This window comes from Panthera leo, chromosome A3, assembly GCF_018350215.1.
Source record: "Panthera leo isolate Ple1 chromosome A3, P.leo_Ple1_pat1.1, whole genome shotgun sequence".
Classification (NCBI taxonomy): domain Eukaryota; kingdom Metazoa; phylum Chordata; class Mammalia; order Carnivora; family Felidae; genus Panthera; species Panthera leo.
The window spans coordinates 66689189-66705121 of NC_056681.1; the positions used below are offsets into that span (position 1 = coordinate 66689189).

The 15933-nt window shown below is 40.7% G+C and overlaps 1 protein-coding gene across 2 annotated transcripts in view; it reads left to right on the forward strand.

Annotated features, from left to right (window-relative positions):
* The first annotated feature begins 10869 nt into the window (after positions 1-10869).
* MSH2 (mutS homolog 2) overlaps positions 10870-15933 on the forward strand; it is an 81529-nt gene continuing 76465 nt past the window's right edge. The window contains exon 1 of one of the 2 annotated variants that reach the window (XM_042932211.1): positions 10870-11144. In XM_042932211.1, coding sequence (XP_042788145.1) covers positions 10934-11144 — 211 coding nt within the window. In that variant the 5' untranslated portion in view covers positions 10870-10933. The remainder of the gene's footprint in view (positions 11145-15933) is intronic. The other variant, XM_042932212.1, reaches the window with a different exon arrangement.

Sequence of the window (15933 nt, forward strand, 5' to 3'; positions counted from 1 at the left end):
TTACAGATTTTCTTCTTTGGCATAACTGGCATTAGTCTCCCCTGGTTGTTTTCATCTTCTACTGACTCTGAAGTACTGATCCAGGATTTAGCCTTAGTATTTTCTACTCCTGTGGATGTGATCTATTTAAAAACTGTGCCTTTTCTTCTGTTAATCTGCCTTCTGTCGATTTAATTCACACACTCCCAAGAACTGAACCTAACAGGGTAGAGGAAAGTTTCTCAACAAATATAACAGTTAATAATAGATACAACATAATTTCACAACTCTTTTCTGTCATCCTGAAACATGGCCCCCAAGCCCTCTAAACATTCCCACTGACCTCCCTAAAAAGCTACCATTCCTTCTCTCTTTCATATCAAACTTTTAATTTTTTAAAATGTTTTAAAATTTTAATTTCAGTATAGTCAATGTACAACTTTATATTAGTTTCAGGTGTAAAATAATCCTATTACTCAGTGCTCACCACAATAAGTGTACTCTTTATTTTTAGGTTATCTCCATACCCAACATGGGGCTTGAACTCAGGACCCCGACATCAAGAGTTACATGCTCCTCCAACTGAGGCAGCCAGGCACCCCACAATAAGTGTACTCTTAATCCCTGTCACCTATTTCATTCATCCCCCCACTCCCTCCCCTCTGGTAGCCATCTGTTTGTGATCTAAAGTTAAGAGTCTGTTTTTTGGTTTGTTTCTTTTTTTCTGCTTTGATCATTTGTTTTGTTTCTGAAATTTCACACTTAAGTGAAATCATAGGGTATTTGTCTTTCTCTGACTTATTTCACCTAGCATACTCTGGATCCATCCGTGTTGTTGCAAATGGCAAGATTTTATTCTTTTGTATTGCTAATATTCCATTTTGTGTGTGTGTGTGTGTGTGTGTGTGTACATATACATAACCACCACTTCTTTATCCATTCATCAGTTGATGGACACTTGGGCTGTTTCCATAATTTGGCTATTGTTGGTAATGTTGTGATAAACATAAGGATGTATACATCCTTTTGAATAGTGGTTTTGTATTTTGGGGGTAGTAGTGTGATTACTGGATTGTAGGGTAGTTCTATTTCTCCTATCCAAGTACTAACCAGGCCCAACCCTGCTTACCTTCTGAGATCAGACGAGATTGGGCACGTTCGGGGTGGTATGGCCATAGACCGGGTACTTCTATTTCTAATTTTTTGAAAAACCGTAACTGTCTTCCACAGTATTTGCACCAGTTTGCAGTCCCACCAACAGTGCTTATGGGTTCCTTTCTTCTTCACATCCTTGCTAACACTTGTTTCCTGTGTTTTTGATTTGAGCCATTCTGACAGGTGTGAGGTGATATCTCACTGTTTTGATTTGCATTTCCCTGATGATGAGTGATGTTGAACATCTTTTCCTACGTCTGTTGGCCATCTGAATGTCTTCTTTGGAGAAATGTCTGTTCATGTCTTCTGCCCACTTTTAAATTGGATTCTTAGGGTTTTTTGGTGTTGAGTTATTTAAGTTGTTTATATATTTTGGATACTAACCTTTTATTGGATATCATTTGCATCTTCTCCTATTCAGTAGATTGTCTTTTGGTTTTGTTGGTAGTTTCCTTTGCTGTGCAGAAGCTTTTTAGTTTGATGTAGTCCTGATAGTTTATTTTTGCTTTTGTTTTCCTTGGCTGAGGAGACATATCTAGAAAAATGCTGTTACAGCCCATGTCAGAGAAATTACTGTCTATGCTCTCTTCTAGGATTTTTGTGGTTTCAGGTGTCACATTTAGGTCCTTAATCCATCTTGAGTTTATTTTGTGTATGGTGTAAGGTATTGGTCCAGTTTCATTCTTTTGCATCTCCAGTTTTCCCAACACCGTTTGTTGAAGAGACTTTTTCCCATTGCATATTCTTGCCTCTTTATCGAAGAGTGACCATACAATCATGGGTTCATTTCTGGACTTTCTATTCTGTTCCAATGATCAATGTGTATTTTGTGCAAATACCATACCGTTTTGATTACTATAGCTTTGTAGTATAACTTGAAATCTGGAATTGTGATACCTCCAGCTTTGTTTTTCTTTTTCAAGATTGCTTTGGCTATTCAGGGTCTTTTGTGGTTCTATACAAATTTCATGATTGTTTGTTCTAGTTCTGAAAAAAATGCGATTGATATTTTGATAGGGATTGCATTAAATTTGTTAATTGCTTTGGGTAATAGTAGATTACTTGTATTTGTCTTCTTTCCAGATTTTTTCTTGTGGTTGATTTCTAGTTTCATTTTGTGGTTGATTTCTAGTGTTGTGGTTAGAAAAGATGCATGGTATGACTTCAATCTTGAATTTGTTCAGGTGTGTTTTGTGGCCTAAAATGTGATCCATTCTAGAGAATGTTCCATGTGCACTTGAAAAGAATGTGTACTCTGCTGTTTTAGGATGGGGTGTTCTGAATATATCTTGAAATCCATGTGTCCAATGTGTCATTCAAAGCCACTGTTTCCTTGTTGATTTTCTGTTTGGATGAGCTGTCTATTGATGTAAGTGGGGTGTTAAAGCCCCCACTATTATTGTATTACTATCAATTACTTTAAGTTCATTATTAACTGCTTTCTGTATTTGGGTGCTTTCAAGTTGGGTGCATAAATGGGTATAATTTTTGTATCTTTTTGTTGGATTGTTCTGTTTATGATTATATAGTGTTATTCTTTGTCTCTTGTTACAGTCTTTGTTTTACAGTCTATTTTGTCTGATATAAATATTGCTACCCTGGTTTTCTTTTCACTTCTGGTTGCATAACAAATGCTTCTCCATCCCTTCACTTTCAATGTACATGTGCCTTTAGGTCTGAAATGAGTTTTATAGGCAGCATATAGATAGGTCTTATTATTATTATTATTAAATCTATTCTGTTGCCTTATGTCTTTTGATTGGAGAATTTAGTCCATTTACATTCAAAGTAATCATTGATTAAGTATGGATTTATTGCCATTTTGTTACTTGTTTTATGGTTGTTTTTGTAGTTCTTCTCTGTTCCTTTCTTCAGTTGCTCTCTTCTCATGATTAATTGGCTTTCTTTAGTGATATACTCGGATTCCTTTCTCTTTATTTTTTGCAGATCTATAACTGGGTTTTTGGTTTTTTAAATTTTTTTTTAACACTTATTCATCTTTGAGAGACAGAGAGAGAGAGAGAGAGCATGAGTGGGGGAGAGGCAGAGAGAGAGGGAAACACATAATCTGAAGCAGGTTCCAGGCTCTGAGCTGTCAGCACAGAGCCGGACACAGGACTCAAACCTACAGACTGTGAGATTATGACTTGAGCTGAAGTCGGATGCCTAACCAACTGAGCCACCAAGGTACCCCTATAACTGGGTTTTTGATTGATTAGGTTTATATGTAACATCTTCTGCATAGAGCAGTCTATATTAAGTTGATTGTAGCTTAAGTTTGAACCCATTCTTTACTCCTCTTCTCCCCACCTTTTGGGTATATGGTGTCATATTTTATATCCTTTTATGTTGTGAGATGGATATACTTATTTTTACTGCTTTTGTGCTCCCTACTTTTCTTACTTTTACTTATGGTCTTTCCACTCAAAGAGTCCCCTTTAATATTTCTTGTAGAGCTAGTTGAGTGGTCCTGAATTTCTTTAATTTTTCTTCCTCTGGAAAACTCTTTATCTCTCCTTCTATGTGAATGATAGCGCTGCTGAATACAGTATTCTTGCCTGCAGACTTTTTTTTTTTTTTTTTTTTTTTTGAGAGAGAGAGATAGAGAGAGACAGCATGAGTCAGGGAGGGGCAGAGAGAGAGAGAGAGAGAGAGAGAGAGAGAGAAAATCCCAAGCAAGCCCAAGAATCCTCTGTCAGCACAGAGCCCGGTGTGGGGCTGGAACTCACAAACCATGACATAATGACCCAAGACAAAATCAAGAGTAGGACACTTAATCGGCTGAGCCAGACAGGCACCCCTTGACTGCAGAATTTTTTTTCTTTCAACACTTTGAATATATCATGCCACTCTCGTCCTGCAAAGTTTCTGCTGAAAACTCAGCTGACAGCGTTATGGGTCATGTATGTAACTGTTTTCTTTTCTCTTGCTGCTTTTTAACGTTTATTTATTTTTGAGAGAGAGAGAGAGAATGAGTGGGGGAGGGCAGAGAGCGACTGGGACAGAGGATTCGAAGTGGGCTCTTTGTTGACAGCAGAGAGCCTAATGTGGGGCTCAAACCCACAAACTGTGAGATCATGACCTGAGCCAAAGTCAGACCAACCGACTGAACCACCCAGGTGCCCCTGCTCTTGCTGCTTTTAAAATTCTCTGTTTATCATTAATTTTGCTACTTTAATTACTATGTGTCTTAGTTTTGACCTCCTTGTGTTGATTTTGTTAGGGGTTCTCTGTGCCTCCTGGTTCTGGATTTCTGTTTTCTTCCCCAGTTTTGAGAAGTTTTCAGCTATTATTTCTTCAAGTAAGTTTTCTGCCCCATTTTCTTTCTTTTCTTCTGGGATCTCTATAATGCAAATGTTATTACACTTGATGGTGTCACTGAGTTCCTTAAGTCTATTCTCATATTGCTTAATTTTTTTTTTTTCTCTCACCTACTTAACTTGATTACTTTTCGTTACTCTGTCCTCCAGGTCTCATTCTTCTGCTTCTTCTAGTTTATTATTTATTCTATTAGTGTATTTTTTACTTCATTTATTGTGTTCTTCATCTCTGATTTGTTCTTTTTATCTCTTTGTTAAGGATGTCATTGAAGTCCCTCTTAAATCCAGTGAGTATCTTTATGATCATTACTTTAAATTTTCTATCAGGCATTATTACTTGTTTTCATTTCACTTAGGTCTCTTACTGTTACTTGGTACTGTTTTTACATTTGGGATATATGCCTCTGTGTCCTCATTTTGTCTAACTCTCTGTGTCTGTTTTTTAAATTTTTTTTTTTTCAACATTTTTTATTTATTTTTGGGACAGAGAGAGACATAGCATGAACGGGGGAGGGGCAGAGAGAGAGGGAGACACAGAATCGGAAACAGGCTCCAGGCTCCGAGCCATCAGCCCAGAGCCTGACGCGGGGCTCGAACTCATGGACCGTGAGATCGTGACCTGGCTGAAGTCGGACGCTTAACCGACTGCGCCACCCAGGCGCCCCTCTGTGTCTGTTTTTTATCAAACTTTTTAAAAGATTTTATTTTTAAGTAATCTCTACACCAGATGTGGGGCTTGAACTCACAACTCCACAATCAAGAGTCACATGCCCTACTGACTGAGCCAGCCAGGCACCCCATCAAACTTCTAAAACAACAAGCACATCTTGCTTTCAGAATGAACTCTTCAATCCATAGAGCTTCTGTTCTCCACAGTAACTAACCAAAGAGCTTTCTCCAAAACCAGTGACTTCTTTGGGTCCTTTGTCCACTTTTAAATTGGTTTATTTATCTTTTTATTATTGAAATGTAAGATTTCTTTATATATCTGGATACAAGTCCCTTTGGATATATGATCTGCAAATGGTTTCTCAGAAGAACATTCAGAAAACATGAAAAGGTGCTTAATATCGGTAGTCATTAGGGGAATGAAAATCTAAATCACAACCACAGTAAGATACCATTTTTTTTTTGAAGCAACAAAACGTTCTAAAGTTAGATTGTGGTGATGGTTATACAACTCCTGATAATATAATCATATGCTTTATTTTTTTTTTTTAAATAGGTTCCACACACAATGTGAGGCTTGAACTCATGATCCTGATATCAAGAGTCACATGCTCCAGGGGCACCTGGGTGGCTCAGTTGGTTGAGTGGCCAACTTCGGCTCAGGTCATGATCTCCAATTCATGGGTTTGAGCCCTGCAATAGCGAATTACATGGCTATACCATATTTTATATATACATTCATCAGTTGCTCCGAAGCAGTCACTACTTTTATTACCAAATAATATCGAGTTGCATGGCTATACCATATTTATTCATTCATCAGACTGCTCTGAAGATGTCTCCCTCTCTCTGTGTCTCCCTCTCTCTCTCAATTGTTAAATTAACAATAATAATTTACTTTTAAGGTTAAAGCACCTTAACGTACACAATACTTTTCTATACTTGGTTGTTTTAAAATAGTAATTATTATTTCTTTAATGAGCCTCTTTGTTAGTACATATGCTTTTTTACCCAACACTTATTCTGACTGTAAAAAGAAAATAGTCATTATTGTGAATTTGGAAAATATATGAGAAAATTTAAAAAAACCTGTTGGGGTCATGATTTTTTGCACCCTATCAGTCATGTCATGTCTTCCAGTTATATTTGTATGAAAGTTCTCTTGCCAGTTATTTTTAGAAATGCATAGTTTCCTATGTAGGACTGGAAAACATATGAAATTTCTGTAAGATGCCACTATTTGACATAACTTTAGAAATTTATCATAAATATTGTTGGGGAGAAGGAAATTACTTCCTTTATTCTCAGAAGTTCTTCTGGTCGGATTAATAATTGACACAGATTAACAGAAGAAAAAACCAAAATTACATGGGCACAGAGATTCAATAAAAAAGGAGACCAAAGGAAATGACAAATGTATGCAGTGTTTATACATTTTAGACAAAGAAACATAAATCTGTGAGGAATTGACAGGACAAAGAAAACATGTTTGGGAGTTTCAATTAGTAAAGGAATTCTAACCAGAATTTGGGCTGGGGTAGTAAATTAGTAAAAACGACAAGATTTGTTTATATAGGCTTCTTCCGCCCTGAATTCCCACCTCTGGTGATACGGATGCTACTCTCAGTCTCCAGGTGATGTGGGGGGCACCTTTCACATGGGAGACTTATTTCCTGCATTCAGGGAGATAAAGGGTCAAGAGGCCCTTCTTGCATTGCTGCTTTTTCAGTAACTTCAATTTAAAGCAATCAACATTCCACTGTGGCATATCTTGGGGCAGACTGCACTGAGCTCCAACAACATTGAATCCATGCACATGACTTAAAAAAAAAAGATGCTCTTGGGGCGCCTGGGTGGTTCAGTTGGTTAAGCGTCCAACTTTAACTTTGGCTCAGGTCATGATTTCAGGGTTCGTGAGTTTGAGCCCCACGCCGGGCTCCGTGCTGACAGCTCAGAGCCTGGAGCCTGCTTGAGATTCTGTGTCTCCTCTCCCTGCCCCTCCCATTTGCAGCCTCTCAAAAGTAAACAATAAACATTAAAAACAAGATTAAAAAAATAAATAAAAAGATGCTTTTAAGACATACTCTTAGACAAATTCATTACAAGTGCATGTCAAAGTTTTATTTCAAGCTTGTGTTTAAACAGGTTAATTTAAAGAACCCACTTCTTGGGGCACCTGGCTGGCTCAGTGGGAAGAGCATGCAACTCTTGATCTCGGGGTTGTGAGTCTGAGCTCAATCCTCTTCTCAAAGACATTTTGTAGGGGAATGTCTGGATGGCTCAGTCGGTTAAACATTTAACTTTGGCTCAGGTCATGGTCTCTCAGTCAGTGGGTTCAAGCCCCACATCTGGCTCTCTTCTGTCAGCACAGGACCTGCTTCGGATCCTCTGTCCCCCTCTATCTCTGCCCCTCCCCTGGTGTATGCTCTCTCTCTCTCTCTCAAAAATAAATAAACGTTAAAAAAAAAAGACACTTTGTAGGAAAAAAGCATGTTAGGATCATTGTTATTAGCCTGGATACAAAGCAAAGGATCATTAGGTATCTTCTATGTTTTGTTAAAAGTCACTGTCCTCTGCCGAGGCTGATAGTCCTCTGGAGGAATTTTCTGGACTTTATGCCCATTATAGTCTCTCAGAAATGGTTTTAATGGGTGCCTGGGTGGCTCAGTCAGTTGAATGTCCAACTTCAGCTCAGGTCATGAGTTTACAGTTCATGAGTTAAAGCCCCACATAGGACTCTGTGCTGACAGTGCAGACCCTGCTTGGGATTCTTTCTGTCTCCCTCTCTCTCTCTACTCTACCTGAACTTTCTTTCTCTCAAAATAAATAAATACACTTAAAAAAGAAAGAAATGGTAATAATGTCTCAAAAAGAATGGCTAAAGACATCAGACTATAAAACTCAGGTTTCAAACACATTATCTTTTTCAGAACTGCTGGTAGAACTCCCCCTGCCCAGGAGCAACCACCACGGTTATGGTCTTTAGAAGGCTCACGCTTTGGAGATCCATCTTGATTAGCATGGTGCTTCACCCCTAAACTGTACAAATATTCTGAAATGGGGCTTTAGCTCACATTCTAGAGTGGATTTTTTCCAATTTTATTTTTTAAAATTTATATCCAAATTAGTTAGCATGTAGTGCAACAATGATTTCAGGAGTAGATTCCTTAGTGCCCCTTACCCATTTAGCCCATCCCCCCTCCCACACCCCCTTCCAGTAACCCTCTGTTCTCCATATTTATGAGTCTCTTCTGTTTTATCCCCCTCCCTGTTTTTATGTTATTTTTGTTTCCCTTCCCTTATGTTCATTTGTTTTGTCTCTTAAAGTCCTCATATGAGTGAAGTCATATGACATTTGTCTTTCTCTGACTAATTTCACTTAGCATAATACCCTCCAGTTCCATCCACGTAGTTGCAAATGGCAAGATTTCATTCTTTTTGATTGCCGAGTAATACCCCTTGTATCTATATACCACATCTTCTTTATCCATTCATCCATCGATGGACATTTGGGCTCTTTCCATACTTTGGCTATTGTTGACAGTGCATACCCAATAGGTGCCAGGCCTTATGGCACACAGACGGTTAAGCATACAGAATTTGGAACAAGACAGAACTGTATTACTTACTACCAGCTCTGTAATCTTGGGCCAGATACTTCACATCTCCAAGTTTCCATTGCTTCATTGTAAAATAAGAATAACAATAAAAAAAAAAAAATTAAAAAAAAAAAAAAAAAAGAGAAAAGAGGGGCGCCCGGGTGGCGCAGTCGGTTAAGCGTCCGACTTCAGCCAGGTCACGATCTCGCGGTCCGTGAGTTTGAGCCCCGCGTCAGGCTCTGGGCTGATGGCTCGGAGCCTCGAGCCTGTTTCCGATTCTGTGTCTCCCTCTCTCTCTGCCCCTCCCCCGTTCATGCTCTGTCTCTCTCTGTCCCAAAAAAAAAAAAAAAAAAAAAAAAAGTTGAAAAAAAAAATTAAAAAAAAAAAAAAAAAGAATAACAATAGTACCTAATACCTAGCGTTTCAAAGATTAAAAGAGTTAACACATGTAAAAATAAGGAAGACACCTGTCAGTGAATGGTGATGAACATTAGTCATTATCATTAACTATAAAAACTCATTGGTGTCCTTTCCAGGTGTTTAGTAAAAGAAGTGAACAGGTATTATAAAACAATGCAGAAAATATTATAATATGAATAAGGTGGTAGGTACTCCAGAAGATAACGCAACTGATGACACCTGCAGAAACTGGGCAGGTTGGACTGAGGAGACATTTGGGATCGAAGACAAAATGATGACTGGGAATTTGCTACACAGACAGGAAAGGGCCATTCTGGAGCAGAGAGACAAGTTTGTGTTGAAGCCACAACCCTTGAAAGGTAAAGGAAATTTAATTATTAAGTAAGCTCTGTGCCCAATGTGGGGCTTGAACTCAGGACCCTGAGGTCAAGAGTCTCGGGCTCTACGGACTAGGCGCCCTAGAAGAGGAATTTACTGGCCCAGATAACAGACCTGGGGTGAGAGGCGAGAGCACTGCAGGCTGAGGGAGATGTTAAGTCTGTGGGAAAATTAGTCAGCAGAGGATCCAAACTTTTTCTGTTTTCCAAGATATTTGAATTTTAACTGTAGGCCACTGGTTTCAAAACATTGTCGGGAATACCCAAGGATGTTTTTAAAAAGATCCCAAAACTCCACCTTCATAAATTCCAAGCTTTTGTATGTGGGTGTGGCCCAGGTATATCTTTGAAAAGCCCCTGGAGTAATTCTGCAGTTGAATCAGGGTTGGAGCTGCTTCCTTGGGTAAAGAGTGAGCCAAACAGGAGAGTAGATACCTTTCCTAAGGCAGGTAACTGTGCAGGATGCGTTCTGACCTCCTTCAGATCTTTGCTCAACATTAAAAAAAATTTCACCCCATCTTTATTTTCCACCTATACAGTTATCTTCTAACAATTTTCTTACTATAAATTTACTTATCATCTGAATTCATTCATGAGAATACAAACTGAACAAAGGCAGTGGTTTTTCTCTTTCCATTTCTAGTGATCCTCAGATTCTAGAAGAGGCTGGCACATAGAAGGCCACATACATGTTTTTAAATGAATGAATCAGTCAAGGAGAAACGAGAAAGAATATGGCTAGTATAGAACAATAAGGAGGTTGTGGAAGAAACCTGTAATCTTGATGTTGGCAGTTTGCTTAAAAAGGAAAAGGGAGACAGGGAAAGAGGGGTGGTTTTATTTTTTAATTTCAGTATAACTCCAGTGTTATGTTAGTTACAAGTGTACAATATAATGATTCAACGATTCTAAGCATTACTCCCTGCTCAGAGAGAGGTGCAGTTAAAAAAAAAAATGTATTAGGACGGGAAGAAAGGCTAGTTTTTCCTTGTTTTCAAGTTTCTTTCTGATCTCACTCATACTTCCGGGTTCATAATAAACTCAAGAGAGCCAAAACGTCCCACCCGGCCGCCTTCCCTAGTTATCTATCCACCTGGATTCCTTTCAGATGCAGCAGAAAAAGTCACCAGCACCTGAAATCTTTTAACGATGGCTGTCTGCCAGGGTCGGCGCGCGACCTAGGCTCAAGCATGCGCAGTAGACAGTTACCAGCGTGCGCGGGAAGCTGGGCCGCGTCCGTTTGTGATTGGCTGCCGCAGCGGACTCCCACCCACCGAAATGCAGCGCTCGGTGCTGATTGGGTGACTCCGCAGAGGCCGGACGTCGCACGGGAGGGAGGGAAGGGAGGCGGGAAACAGCTTAGCGGGTGCGGGGTCGCGCAGTTTTTTCTGGCAGGCGGTGGAGAGTTTCCGAAATGGCGGTGCTGCCGAAGGAGACGCTGCAGCTGGAGAGCGCGGCCGAGATCGGCTTCGTGCGCTTCTTCCAGACCATGCCGGAGAAGCCGACCACCACGGTGCGCCTCTTCGACCGGGGCGACTTCTACACGGCGCACCACGAGGACGCGCTGCTGGCCGCCCGAGAAGTGTTCAAGACCCAGGGGGTGGTCAAGTACATAGGGCCGCCAGGTGAGGGCGGGGACGGCGCGGGCTCGGGGGGACCCCGCGGAGGGGGCTCCTTTCAGGCAATGGGCGGCGTGCGATTCTTGGGCGAGGAGGCACGGGGGCGGAGACGTCGGTGCCTCCCGGGGATGGCGCTTTCTGCGGCCGCTGCCTGGCCAAGTGAGGCGCCACCCACCCCTGCCCTGCGTCCGTCCTGAGTCTGTCCCTCTGCAGCGGCCCTAGACCTGAACTAACAACGGACACGGGGAGAACGGACACGGAGAGAGCGTCCCGGCTGCCAGGCGTTGGGCGAGGCGTTTTAATACATTGTTCTTTCTTGATCCCCTGCAGTCGCGTGGGTGTCTGCCCGCCGCCCCGCCTTGGCCCTGTGGATCTTCTCGCAACTCCCGACCAGGAGTTAGATTTAAAATAGAAGGTGGTCTGGGAAACCGTTTTATGTCACCAGTGTGATTTTGCCCACACGCAGTGCAGGGATCTGGAATGGGTTACTGTTGATGGGCAGGAACTGTTGCCAAGTGGTCAGAACCTCGCTTCGAGCCAGATTGCCTGGATTCAAGTCGCGATCCTCCACTTAATAGCTGTGTGACCTTGGTCTAGTCACTTATGTCTGTGCCTCAATTCGTCACTCCATGTCCTCTGTAATCCCAGCCCCATCTCTCCAGCATCATCTCTCCCTCTAAGGCTACATACAAACTTCTCACCCTATGTGAGCTGTATGTTCTAGATGTTGTGTGTTGATCTTTACTGCCTGGCTCCATTTTGATGATGGAAAGAGCATTCTGGCAGGAGTGAGGAGTCGTAGCTTCTAGTGCTACTTTTGTCACATGCAGATGGGATGTTATTGACAAAAAGGATGTTTCATTCCTTAGACAAAAATTTGTTGAGTGCTGCTGTATCACGCAGGGTTATGGACACTGGGAAAGACAGTATCCCTGCCTTCACAGAGATCTTTCTGGTGGAGAGCAAGACAGAAATAACAGTTCACTGAGAAAAATTGTGGAGGTGTGCTCCGTAGCAAGTTGAAGAGACAAAGAGGCAGGAATGCCAAAAATTGGAGACCTCAGAAGCATTGCATGAGAAGCTGAATTTCACTTGAGTCTTGAAGGACCGGTGTTTGCAGCGGAGAGGATCTGAAAAGAGGCAGATTGCTGTTGCTAGAGCAGAAAACCCTGAGGAGGGTGGCTCAGGTGGATGGGATCAGATGATGAAAGGCTCTTTATGTTGTAGTGAGTTGTTGGAATTTTATGCTGTAGGTCCCTGAGAAGTTGGATGGCTTAAGTAAAAGGTGAAGTGATATGTTGGATCATTTGGCTGTAGGGTGGGGGTTGTTAGAAGGGGCAAGAGTAGAGGTGTTGGGATCAATGAAGACCAGCCAGAGATCATTATGGATGGCTTCATAGTTAACGATGGTCTAAGTTGCTTTCCAGTTTTAAAGTTTTTCCAGGCTAGTGCACTTAACTCTCTTATTTTTGTATTATGCAGTGTAGAATAGTTTAAGCATTTAAAATGATGTAAAAAGTTCTAAACATACTTGTATGTTTGTGTACATTGAATCACTGATTTTTCTATGCACCTGTTAATGATTCTAATAGTTTTTCTATTTTATTTATTTATTTTTTATTTAAAAAAAAATTTTTTTTTTAACGTTTATTTATTTTTGAGACAGAGAGAGACAGAGCATGAATGGGGGAGGGTCAGAGAGAGAGAGGGAGACACAGAATCTGAAACAGGCCCCAGGCTCTGAGCCCTCAGCACAGAGCCTGACGCAGGGCTTGAACTCACGAACCGCGAGATCATGACCTGAGCAGAAGTCGGACGCTTAACCAACTGAGCCACCCAGGCGCCCCTAGTTTTTCTATTTTAGATTATGAAAGGAATAATGGATATTAAGCATTATACCCATTTATTGGGAAGGAAGTTTAGTATAAATATCCAGGAATCTTTTATACTGGAGTGTAAGCTTTTAAAAAACAAAAATTTTCCTTTTATTGCTCTTGAAGGTTGAAATGTGTTTACTGGGCACATTTCTAAGAATAGAGTAACCTAGACTGTCACCTCCTCTTAGTCATGCTGAGTATGGCATTAAGGGTGAATTTAACTTGGGGCCCCTGGGTGGCTCAGTTTGGTTAAGTGTCTGACTCTTGGTTTCTGCTCAGGTCATGATCCCATGCCATGGGTTTTTGGGATTGAGCCCCGCATCTGGTTCTGCACTGACAGCATGGAGCCTGCTTGGGATTCTCTCCCTCCTTCTCTCTGACCTCTCCTGATTGTGTGCGCGTGCATAGTCTCTCTCTAAATAAATAAACAAACTTTAAAAACAGGTGAATTTAACTTCTCAGAGATTAGCAAGTAAATGGGTTATTCCTAAGGATCTAGTTCTTATGTTAGACATTTATGCCAAATACACATTTTAGGTAAAAGATTGTCCTAATATATGTTTGTGTAGGATAATAGTTACAAAAAGATCAATCATTTGTTACTAGAAATCGGCTGAAATAACTGGAAGAGGGAGGGACTCAAAAGCAAAAATGTACTGTAGATCTTCAAAGCTGATGTCTTGCAGTTTTCACTATGCAGGATGCAGTGTAACTGAAGATCTTTTTAAATAATGTTTTATTTATTATTAAAAAAAATTTTTTTGAAGTTTATTTTGACAGACCCAGAGAGCCAGTGGGGGAGAGGCAGAGAGAATCCCAAGCAGGCTCCATACTGTCAGCCCAGAGCCCAAAATGGGGCTCGGACTCATGAACTGTGAGATCATGACCTGAGCCTAAACCAAGAGTCAGATGCTTAACTGACTGAGCCACCCAGATGCCCCTTAATGTTTTTTTTTTTTTTTTTTAAGTTTATTTATTTATTTTGAGAGAGAGAGAGAGAGAGCATGCATGTATGCAAGGGAGGGGCAGAGAGATGAGAGAGAATCCCAAGCAGGCTCTGCACTGCCAGCACAGAGCCTGATGTGGGGCTTGAACTCATTAACTGTGAGATCATGACCTGAGCCAAAATCAAGAGTCAGATGCTTAACTGACTGAGCCACGTAGGCCTCCCAATAATGTGTCATCGTTGGTGTAAGGCTGCCAATACTTGTTTCTTGGGAGGAATTTTCCTTCAGTTTAATACTATGCATAATGTTAAAGGGTTAAAAAACCTTTTTCTTTGTTTCTCTGTTCCACCTGGAAACCTGATCAAGTTAAGGTTAGTTATGTTTCTAGGCATCATTGCTTATTGCAGAACTGTAAGGCATGATGAGGACCACGTGTACTTGCACTCTACAAATCTTGGACCCTGTGACCTTTTCCCATATTATTGAGCAGTTGAACTTGTTTCTGACTAGAGAAAATAGAAATCATTAGACGAGAAGTCCTTCAATTTCCTGCCCTCAAACCTATACTTTAGGTAAAACAGATTTGTTGAGATATTATTAATATACAATATGATTTACACACTTAAAGTAAATAGTTCAGTTTGTTTTTATTTTTACAAATCCGTGGTTTTTGTAATAAACCATTACACATGGCACATTTTATTTATTTATATTTACTTTCTAAAGTAATGTATGTACTCAACATGGACTCGAACTCAAGACCCTGAGATCAAGAGTCGTCTGCTCTACTGACTGAGCCAGCCAGGTGCTTCCATGGTAAATTTTAAAACATTTTTTGGGGGCGCCTGGGTGGCTCGGTCGGTTAAGCGTCCGACTTCGGCTCAGGTCATGATCTCACAGTCCATGAGTTCGAGCCCCGCGTCGGGCTCTGTGCTGACAGCTCAGAGCCTGGAGCCTGTTTCAGATTCTGTGTCTCCCTCTCTCTCTGCCCCTCCCCTGTTCATGCTCTGTCTCTCTCTGTCTCAAAAATAAAAACGTTAAAAAAATAAAATAAATAAAAAAAAATAAAACATTTTTTGTCAGCCCCCAAAATAAACCTGTACCTATTAGCAGTCACTCCCCACCCCTTTCACTCTCTCCTGTTCTCCCAAACCTAGGCAACCACTAACCTGCATTCTCTCTAGATTTGCTTATTCTGCACATTTCATAAAAATGGAACCATAAAATATGTAGTCTTTCATGACTGGCTTCTTTCCCTTAGAAATATTTTCAAGATTCATCACTGCTATTAGTACTTCACTTCTTTTTATTGCCAAATAATAATCCATTCTATAGATATACTGTATCTTGTTTTTATCCATTTGCTAGTTCACAGACATTTGGGTTATTTCCTGAACCTATACTTTTTTTTTTAATTTTATTCACTTTTGAGAGAGAGAGCACATGAGTGAGTGAGGTGCAGAGAGAGGGAGACAGAGAATCCTACTGACAGTGCAGAGCCCAATGTCGGGCTCAGACCCACAAACCACAAGATCATGACCTGAACCTAAATCAAGAGTTGGATGCTTAAGCTACTGAGCCACCCAGGCATCCCTTGAACCTATACTTTTTAATGTCATCTGTACCTTCTTTCCTTCCCTGTTGTGTCAGTGAGGAGGTGGCCTTTTGCTATGGTCTGGATCCCATCCCCACTTCTCAGATGTGGCTTTCTGTTGATCCTTTCTTTCTTCTGTCTGGTTCATTCTATTAGCATTTAGACTTAGTTGCATCTTCTTAGCTACTTTTGATTTTCAACATCTAGTGATAACATTATTGTAATAAAGCCCTGTGAGATGGGTTAGTACCTAGCTCCAATTTGTAGATTAGGAATCTGAATCACTGAAAAAGAAAGTTCCTTAGCCTTTTGCCTCTTTTGTTGTCAGATCTCAGAAAGTGTCTTCTTTTGGAAGTCTTTCTTGATTCCCACGTTAA